The 10,258-nt window shown below is 44.4% G+C and overlaps 1 protein-coding gene across 1 annotated transcript; it reads left to right on the top strand.

Annotated features, from left to right (window-relative positions):
* Window positions 1-35: 35 nt before the first annotated feature.
* Window positions 36-6,772, top strand: EMC3 (ER membrane protein complex subunit 3). Its single transcript, XM_026084925.1, has 8 exons — window positions 36-283; window positions 797-854; window positions 1,706-1,799; window positions 2,525-2,629; window positions 3,327-3,408; window positions 3,570-3,649; window positions 4,261-4,343; window positions 6,521-6,772. The coding sequence occupies exons 1-8, from the start codon at window positions 129-131 to the stop codon at window positions 6,647-6,649; spliced, it is 786 nt and encodes a 261-aa protein (XP_025940710.1). The 5' UTR covers window positions 36-128; the 3' UTR covers window positions 6,650-6,772.
* The last annotated feature ends 3,486 nt before the right edge of the window (window positions 6,773-10,258 follow it).

Consider the following 10,258-nt stretch of genomic DNA (forward strand, 5'->3'; position numbering starts at 1 on the left):
GACGCCTTTCCGCCGCCGGCGGAAGCGCTCGGCCCGGAAGCGGAGCCGGAGCCGGGGCCGGGGCCAGGGCCAGGGCCAGGGCCAGGGACGGGGGCGGCGCCGCTGCGGCTGGGGCCGGAGCCGGCGGGATGAGCGAGCCCGAGCTGCTGCTGGATTCCAACATCCGGCTATGGGTGGTGCTGCCCATCGTCTTCATCACCTTCTTCGTGGGCATGATCCGGCACTACGTGTCCATCCTCCTCCAGAGCGACAAGAGGCTCACGCAGGAGCAGGTGTCCGACAGGTCAGGGGCCGCCCCAGCGCCCCCGGGCCTGCTCTGCCGCCCGCGGGGCCCCTCCGCCTCCGGCCCGGCCTCGCAAGCCCTTCTCGGCCGCGCCCGGGCTTGGCCCACCGGCCCCGCTGCCCGCCAGCGCCCCTCGGCCTGGCCGCCCGGCCTGGCCCGGGCGCCTGCCACCCCCACGCCCGAAGTGTCCCCGTGCCTCCCCCCCCGCTGTTTTGAGGCCTCGGCAGCCTGTTATTTCCTCAGCCCGGCAGGCAGCTGCGAAGGATGGCGTAACGCTTTGCCTGGCCCCGCACAGGAGCGAGGTGCTGGGACGACGTTACGATTTGCCAGTGAGCTTTCCTGTTGCCACCACGGCGTCTCGCCGCGCTTGCTTGAGACCTTTCCTTTGGGGTTTCCGTCCTGCTCCGTCATGATTCAGCATGCTCCTGCCCATCGCCAAGACCAAGGCAGGGTTACAGTGGCCCCTGCTCCTGTCTAAGGTTGTGCCTTTAATGCTGAATTTCTTTTTTCCAGCCAAGTCCTAATTCGGAGCAGAGTCCTTAGGGAAAATGGAAAGTACATTCCAAAACAGGTATGGAGATGCATGCAGTTGTTTTTGTGTGAATAACTTTATGCTTTACAGAGAGGATAACTCAGAAACATGTAAAAAGCAAGAAGTTGCATTAATACAGTTTCTTGGTTAGGGGTTCTCTCAGGTGTCACGCAGTTTCTACAGAACTGGCCCATGGGGTCAAACAGTCTGGCCCGGTCCTATCTAGCACAGTGTCCCATCTAAAAGGGTGGTTGGTAGCATATGCTTAGGAGTATTGGACACAGGACTACGGCACGTGTCCTTACTCAGATATAATACGTAGCTTCCGCTTGCTGACTAGTGGAAGCTAAGGGGCATCCTAAAATGAAGTCTGCATCATGTTAAGTATCTGCCAACAACCAGCAAAGGATGTAACAAGAGCTTGACAAGAGTAACAATTTGAACAACAGTAGGAGGGTCCTAAAATGTCATCTGATATGTTTGTTGAATTAAAAATCATTCACTCACATTGGCTCAGTTACTACCAAATATATATATTGTAAACTCTGGAAATCAGCTTGGGGCAAGGAAAATGTCCTGTGTATGGGTAGTGGTACTGAGCCAATAAGATCTTTGCACAAAGCGCTAAAAGGTCTTTAATCAATGTGGATTATTCTAAGAGAGAATTTTAGAGAACCAGAGAGCAAACAGCTAGTACTCAGGATTCAGAGACACCTGGATGGAGTAAGGAGTTTGAGAACATATGGCCAGTGAAGTACCTCTTCAACAGAGAAGGATGTGTCATAAAAGAGCTCGTAAAATGTCTGCATGTCTAAATAAGAATTTCTGCTATCCTCATTTGTTTTGGTTTTTTTTTTTTTGGTGCTGGAATTCACTCTTTTTGTTTTCAGTCTTTCCTGTCCCGGAAATACTTCTTTAATAACCCTGAGGATGGATTTTTTAAGAAAACAAAGAGGAAGGTAGTACCTCCTTCTCCAATGACAGGTATGTTAAAGTAGTATAAAACTAATCAGGCAGAAAGAGGATCATTTTCTGCCAAGGTAGAAAGGTGAATCAACTTAGTGAAGAGTTCAGTGAGTGTGAGAAAAGAGGTGGAACTGCGCAGCTGGGTGTTGAGGAAGGCAGAGGAGGAAAGGGGTGCAAGATCTCTCCTTTCAGCAGCATTGTGTAGGGTCACTTCATTTTGCATAACTTCATTCTTCAGCTGGCTGCAGCATCTCACAAGATTGTGGGCTGAACATCTCAGTGTTGTTAAAATGGGAAGTCCTGCTCTCACTCCTACCCTTTTGTCACTTTTTTGTAGCACTTCTCCAGACGGATTGCGTTCATTAACATGGCCCAAGACCATGGTAGCAAATTAGCCAGACAGTTTTTGCTTTTCTAGCTAAATCAGCTCACAGAGTCCAGCAAGTTCTGAGATCTATAGCATGGGATGGGGCAGAACAAGAGGCTGTAATCAGACACAGCAGAGGAGGATACAAGACCTGTCTCTTTTGGTGGCAGCAGCCACCGCCTTATTAACTGCTATTCTCCTTTTGCAAAGCATTTTATGAACAGTGGAAAAATACTAGATAAGAGGTACTTAGTGGGGTAGGACTGTTAATCTGTCGTTCAGTTTCTTAATTAAAGCAACTCTCCTTGGTGAAGTCAAGTAATCTTTTAACCTGTTTCCCTTTAATGCTACATTATGTTAAATCTTTGAATTGCAGATCCTACCATGTTGACAGATATGATGAAAGGGAATGTAACCAATGTTCTGCCCATGATCCTCATCGGTGGTTGGATCAACATGACATTTTCAGGATTTGTCACAAGTAAGTGTCTGGATTAACACAGCTCACGAATCTTGCCAGGTGTCTGACAATGATCTGTACGGTCAGGCCGCAACAGAAATTTGTTCCTCTACCTAAAAGCAATGAATTGGAAAAAGCATGAATTTAGCTTATGGCACGGCTACAATTCACTCCATTAAGTCATCTGTTTACCCCATAGCAAAGGAGGGAAAATTATTTTCAAAGTACCAGGCATGATCACAAAGAAAATAGCTGATGTATTTGGGAACCATTGTAGTGACCAAAATGCTTAAATACTTAAATTTTTTTTAAACTGCCTAGACTTTAAGTTGATATAGTGGATTTTCTTCTGAATGTGTCCAGGGAGTTGGTTGTATTACATAGTACCAATTAAAAATATTTCCTTAAATTCACATTTCTGTTTTTCTTTTTGCTGTTTGTGCAAAAACTGTTCCCTTAGCAAAAGACATTCCCCTCCGTAGTGGTTGAAATAATAGCCATGATGATTTGGGCCTCTGATATAAGTAGCTTCAGAAAGACTTTTTAAAACGGTTTTAATTTCATATTAATTTTAAGGAGAAAAGAATGTGTTAATTTGTTATTGTATGCATTAAATCTACATTGCATTTAATGAAAGAAACATCTACTGACTTACTTAGTGTCACTTTGTGAAAATGAGCCTTTTTTCTTTTTCTTTTTTTTTTTTTAAATTCTGCAGCAAAGGTCCCATTTCCTCTGACGCTGCGTTTTAAACCAATGTTGCAGCAGGGAATTGAGCTGCTCACTTTAGATGCCTCTTGGTAAGTATGTGTTCTCAGCAAGCAAAGTTGAATGTTCATATGGAAATTTTTGAAAGTGTTCATAACCCTCAAATGGCTTCTGAAATGAGGTCACAAGCCATGTGTCCCAGCACAGGCAGCCTTTGAACTGAAATCAAACATGCTTGTTCTGATTTAATCAGGGTGAGCTCTGCTTCCTGGTACTTCCTGAATGTGTTTGGACTCAGAAGCATTTATACTCTCATCCTGGGCCAAGATAATGGTAAGACACTGTCATGTCTGTTAAAGAGCTGGTTTCTGCTTACATTGGAGAACTTCTGCAGGAGGTTGGAGAAGGATTTCTGGATTTCCAACCAAAAAGCTCTTGAAAGCCTCTCTTAATTCTACAATATTACTCTCTACTGGCCAGGTTTGACACCCGCTGCAGTAATTACACAAATCTTGCACCAGCCATTGGCTAACTGCTACTAAACTTCGATGGTAATTTAACTCATTCTTTCCTTCTTGTCAAAGCAGTGAGCAGAAATTTTGCTCTCAGGCTCGCTTGCATTTCTAGCAAGGATCAGTTTTAAGCAGAGCTGCAAAGATTTCTTATTGCTAGATGCAGGGCAGAACAGATACTGCTCATGGGGAATGTAGAAGAACATACTTTCTTCCATCTACCTGCATATTTTATGTAAATTTAGCTGAGGCGGAGGCAGGGTGGGAACAAGATGTCTCATGAGAACTCGTGCTGGCAGATTAGTGCTGCGTCTGTGGGTTCCCTCAGCTTTCCAATCTATAGGTAGAAACCAGAATGGTGGCAGTGTCCTCTAAGAAATGCTGTTTAAGTGGGACAAATAAAAGTGAACCTCTCTTGTTTCTCTTTTGTAGCTGCAGATCAGTCTAGGGTGATGCAAGAACAAATGACGGGGGCAGCAATGGCCATGCCAGCAGATACTAACAAAGCGTTTAAGGTACAGTATTCCCACCTTCGTTCCTGTTTCCTGTGAACTTACAGGATTGTATGCTATACACAACTCATCCTCTCTTCCCATGTCAAACAAGGGAACTGCTCAGGATACCTGTTCCCAAAATCAGAGCTGGCATCTGATGAGGGATGTGGAAGTTGCCCTGGGTCTGGCAGAGCTCTAGTCACTTGAAGCAAACCTGATTTATTTAGTCATTCCTGATACAAAAATTGAATTCATGTGCCATGTTCTGCATTTGCAGAGGGAGGCTCCTTTTCTTTTCTTTGGGATCTACTTCCAAAACAAAAGCTGACTCCTCAAAAGCTGTGTTAATAGTGCAGGTGAACACAAGCCTAGCAGGCATATGATGGAACTTGGGTAAGAAAATCAATCAAAAGAGTTAGCTCAACTGAAACACTGTCTTCTGTTGTAAATACAATGGTCAGACAGCTCGTTTTGATTAAGAGCCCCAGTTCTGTGACTACAAAATACTCAAATGCCTTCGGCTGCTGGCAGGGAAAGTACAACCAGGGCAAAAAGCACAAACACAGCACTCAAACATTCTGTGTCAGTGATCAAATTTAAATTTGACATAATGGATCTCAGCTGGTGAATAAGTGTGTAAAGGCTCTTCCTGAATTGCATAAACTTGCAAGCCAGCAAAGGGCCATAATAAGCAAACACAACAGTGAGAGAAACTCTCAAAGATCTTTCCTAGATGAAAAGCAGTAAACCCTCTCTTAAAGAGTCACTGCTTTTGGCTGAGCTGTCTCTGTGTGTCACCCTGCTTTGCGAGACAAAGCAGTTACAGAGGAAAATGTAAACAGAAGTAGCATAAGTCCAAGGAACAGGATCATCTGCCTTTTACCTATGTGATTACAGAATTCCTGGTAACTGGTTTTGACTTAGAGGCCCAGAGCTCAGGATCTGACTGTGTCCATAAAAGTTTTCATAAGCAGTCTCCATAGACATTTGCTTAGTAGACTGTCTCTTCAGCTGTCTTTCACAACCTTAGTATCTGCATGACAGGGAAGTCCTGGTTTCTCAGTTTTTAGGTACTGTAGTAGAGATTTACCCACACACAACCTGCTGCCTGCGGAGTCAGGATGATCTGCCCCTGCAGATTCATGTATTCAGAAGTTTCCTCATAGAAGACATCACCCAGCTAGATACTCAGCAAATGAAGAGAGCAACTGTGATTTGCAGCTCTGGTGGAGTAATGACTATTGTAACTCCATTACAAACCATCAGCCCTGAGGTGTAGTTCTGACAAGTAGCTTCCACTCTTGCATCTCAAATTTCTTCCACTTCCTCTGCAGTACTGGTTATCCAGAAGAGTTTTGCTATTCAGCCCACCATGGACTTATACCCAATACATGGCTTTTGGCAGGAAAAAAAAATCTGCATTACGTGAATGCATTCTGGTCAAGAAATACAAATCTCTTTATGGGAATTACATGAAATGATTTTGCAGGCTGTATACAGTTTATTCCAGGATATTCACTGTGAGCAACACTGAATGGAGTAAGAGAAGGAGATACTTGTGTTCATTGTTGGTGGAAAATGAGCAATGGCAGCTCATTCTTATATTTAGGATGAAATTCTGAGTCAGTTATTCTTAGGTCTCAGGCTTCTGCAAACACCTGGCTTAATGAATAAACAAACTCTGCAACACTGGGGAGCTGCTGTAGGAAGCCTGTTGGTTGCAGAACCAACAGTCTATAGGGGCCCATCACATCTGTGATCAGTCTTGCAAAACTTCTGGCTTTTAACTGCTTTTAGCAAGTCAGGATGGTTTCTCCGAACCAAAGAATTAACTAACCACAAAATGTTTGACCCTCTGGAACAGATTTGGTTGAAGTAGTGTTTCTAGAGACAGCTATGTTAGAAGAAATAGACTATTCCAGAAGGTGAGAGAGGGCTTTTCAAAAAGCAGATATGTAATCTTTTCTAATTTCTGTGAGATACTTCTATTAACCAACTATGTAACACACAATTAAGCATGAAATACTGATTTCAGAGAGTTGACAGGACTGCCAAATTTTTACTAAAACGTTTTCCTTGTTATTTTTTAGGTGATCACTGCTTTGCATAGTTCATGCCTAAAGTGCATAGTAAGCAAGGAGAACTGCTTTAATACTGTGTTGCTTTTTTTCTCTACCTTCTGTTTATTTTCAATGTAGACGGAATGGGAAGCTTTAGAATTGACTGATCATCAGTGGGCCTTAGAAGATGTAGAAGAAGAGCTCATGGCAAAAGACCTCCACTTTGAAGGCATGTTTAAGGAAGAACTACAGACCTCCATCTTCTGAATTTGAGAATATTTTTTTGTCTCTTCTTGTAAAAGGCATTTGATGAAAAGAAAATCTGTTACTTAAAACTGTATAGTGTATTTTAGCAAGGCTGAGAATAAAAGAAAAACGCCAAATTCAGAACCTATCTTTCAGCAATTTGAGCCACAGGATAGAATATGCTATATTTGAGCCAAAGGGTATCAGTTTGGTTTTCTAGCTACAGAGGAAATTTATTCCTCTTTCTGGGAAACGTATGTTGGAGCAAAGACTTACAGAAACTACTAATTCTAGTACACAAATAGCAAAGTGCTGTAATTAACTCAACTTACTTGAGTTAAGGAACTGAAAGTTTCATGAGACTGAAGAATCAAGTAGTGGCTATATATCTGGATTTACGTTTTTAAGCAGCCACATAGCCAATTGTTCTTTGTTCCTGAATATTTAAGACAGTATCATCATCATGTTAGCAATTCAAAACCAACTTACCAGAGAAGTATCTACCACATCCTCAGAAGCAGCCTGAGGATTCACTTTATTTGTGTTGGTTGTCCTTCCTGCTTATACCTTCTCCATGTTACAATAATTGGAGTGTGAAGATTTCTCACAGGAAAACAAAACCAAGAATAAGAATCCTTATTTTTTGGAAAAGGGATATTTTTTTTCCCCCACAGTGATAGAGCAATAGAAGAACTTCTGACAGATTATTACTTTAACAATTAAGAGCCAACACAGGCACTATTTATGTGTTGTAACTGTGACAGAGAAAACTCTGGTATCCATACATTAAACAGCTGGCAGACTAGATATTACTATTCTTCTGATAACAGAGCTAATTCTGAATAGCTGAATTTAGAAGTGAGAGTGGAAATATGTCCTCTTCAACACTGCCTTGTATCTGAGGCTGCTAGCCATCATGTAGGCTTTTCTAGCTCCCATCCGCAGGTGAGCTACCCACTCCACAGTGTAATAGAAGTGAGAATAGACACTTGACCCAGATTATCAGATGTGCTATATGAAATCTGGTGAACTAATTAGCTGCATTTGCAGGCAGGTGAATGTAGTAGGTTAAATAGCCTGCAAAATCATGTGTCTGAATCAAGCTGGTCTCTGAAAAAATGGAGACCTAGACTTGGAGTTTAGATTGGAAAGTGTATACTCTGCTTGTTTTAACCAATATTTTTGAGGTCATTCAGAGAGAAGTTAGGAGTGCAGCTGGCATTATTGTTATTGTACATATCCAGATGTGGGAAACGGGGGGTGTGCTGCTGGGCATGCAAGCAGTCAGGACCTCTCCTCCTTTAATACTTTAACATTGTATCTTTGGCCTTGCAATAGCTGCATGTTCCTGGTTTAAGCCTTTGTGTTTTCACAGCAGGGTAGTTCCAGAGAGCTGAACTGTTCCCTCTGATTTGCCAGGCCCAGCCAACTTCCCCTTCAAAACCAGGAGTTCAGAAATGCTCAGAAGAAAAACTTCAGTAGCAAAAAATGCTGATTAAGGACAGTAAGGGTTTGAGGGAACTCACCAGACTTCGTAAGTAAATGGGATTTTGATTAATCCTGTTCTGCTACATGAAACCTACTGGGATTTCCTTCAGTATCAAAGGCTGGAAACTAATCTCAGGAATGCTGGAGCCAGGCCAACCCCCTCACACCAGTTTCAAGCAGCTCAGCGCAAAGCCAGCCATCTGCCTGCCCTCCCTGCTCAGCCAGTGGGGCCATAACCCAGGGCTGCTTTTTGGAGACAGCAAAGATGTCTTTGGTGGAGGACAGGCTGGCACCAAAGCCTGCTGCAACCAGGGTCTGCTCAGCCACCAGGGCCACCTGTCCTACCACAGCCCAAATATCTGGGATGCCTACAGAATAAATGAAAACATGAAGAAACTTCAGGCCAATAAAATACATTCAGAGAAGAGTGATTTTTTTCAGCTATCTAAAGACTTAAATATTTCTACATGTAGTAACCATTCAGAGATCTTCATGCTGATGCCTGTCTCTGCAACAAAACTTCTTCCTTCAGCCCAGTGCTAAAGCATGCTGCCTCACTCTCTGACTTTTTTTCTACCTGGTGCAGCCCCAAAACACTGAGCTCCACGCATCACTTTGGAGCACCATTTCCAGGTAATGATCCAGCTTTTTTTTTTTTTTTTTTTAATATATATTTGTTTCACACTGTTTTCTCCAAGCCTTGCTCAGTCTTGTGCACCCTCATCTAACAGGGTGATGACCCTCTTTATTTCATTCAGACATTGAAAAAAAACTTCCCCCACAAGACAGTAGTATTTGTAGTAAGTAGACTTACTGGTAGTGTACCAAATTCTGCTCTTTTTCCTGCTATTTTTTTCTTCCTGAAATGCTGAACACCTCTATCATCAAACACATTTCTGTCATGCTCACAACAGCACTGTACCTTGAGTGCTGTTTTTTTTCCCATCTTTCACATTTCCTGAAAATGGAAGAAAAGGACCATGCATTTTCCATGCTTGCCAGCAACTCTCTGAGCACTTGGAACCAGGGCCCAGTTTGCTGGAATAACATTTGGCATGAAGATAAGAGCCTCTTTTTCAGGAACACAGGCAACTGGAGCAACTTGGTTGCTAGAGGAAGTAAAATAGAAACAGGATCTTTGCACTACCTGCGCTCACCTGGGGCAAGGAAGCAGGTGTTGCTGTCCGCATCTCTCAGTTCCACTTACTAATGCACCATGGTGAACACCGGGAAGGGTGAAGAAGTCTGCACAGCCCCCTCCATAGCTGCAGCCAGTTTTGGTCCCACATTGTTAACAGCTGAGAGGCCCTACTATATTTTGGACAAACTTCACCTGCTGCATGGGCAGTCAAAGCCTGGTGAGCCACTCAGTGCAGAGTCCTGCTGGTGCCATGTGTGCCCCAGCCTGCAAGGAGAGCCCCTAGGTGCTTCCCACAAAGGCACAGAGGGCTAGGAAGGGCTTTTTGGGGCAGATGGGGGCTGCCAGTATACTTTTGTGTGAAAGGGCAGAAGCAAGCTGATAAAAAAGGAGTAGAGATAGCAAAGAGGGAAGGAGCGACCAAGAGCATGCTCTCAGGGGCAGTTATAACCCTGGATCACTCAGCTGGGAACCCTGAGTCTCTCTGTGGCATCAGTGGAGGGTTTTGAGCCCCTCCCAGGTTTTTAACATAATTTCCCAGACCTGAGCTAGACATCTTAAAAACACTAGTGTGGAAGAAGCTGTCAGCCCAGGTGCACACACAGCCACATCACACCTGGCCATGACCACTCTGGTGCACCATAGCCTGGGTCCTTGTGCACAGGGAGAGGTGCTGGCCCTGCTCTGGGCATGGAGACCGCAGCACTGGGCATACATGGGTGACATCACCCTATGGCCCCCAACTCACCCGCATCACTGGCAGGGTCATCAGAGATGGCACACACCTGGACTGGGGCCATGCTCAGTCCCTGGCAGCCCAGGGCTGACTGCCAGAGGGGCGGTGCAGCTGAGTCAGTGGTGTGAGCACAGCTGGCATCAGTGGGGTCCCTGCACCCCACTGTGTTCTCCACACCAACCCCTGCACCCTGCCATGTCCCCCCCCCCCCCCCGCCACAACCCAGCTTCCCCACATTCCATGTCCCACTGCTAGGTCCCTTTTTTGC

Source organism: Apteryx rowi, unplaced genomic scaffold (genome assembly GCF_003343035.1).
Source record: "Apteryx rowi isolate R43461 unplaced genomic scaffold, aptRow1 scaffold_655, whole genome shotgun sequence".
NCBI classification, from domain to species: Eukaryota; Metazoa; Chordata; class Aves; order Apterygiformes; family Apterygidae; genus Apteryx; species Apteryx rowi.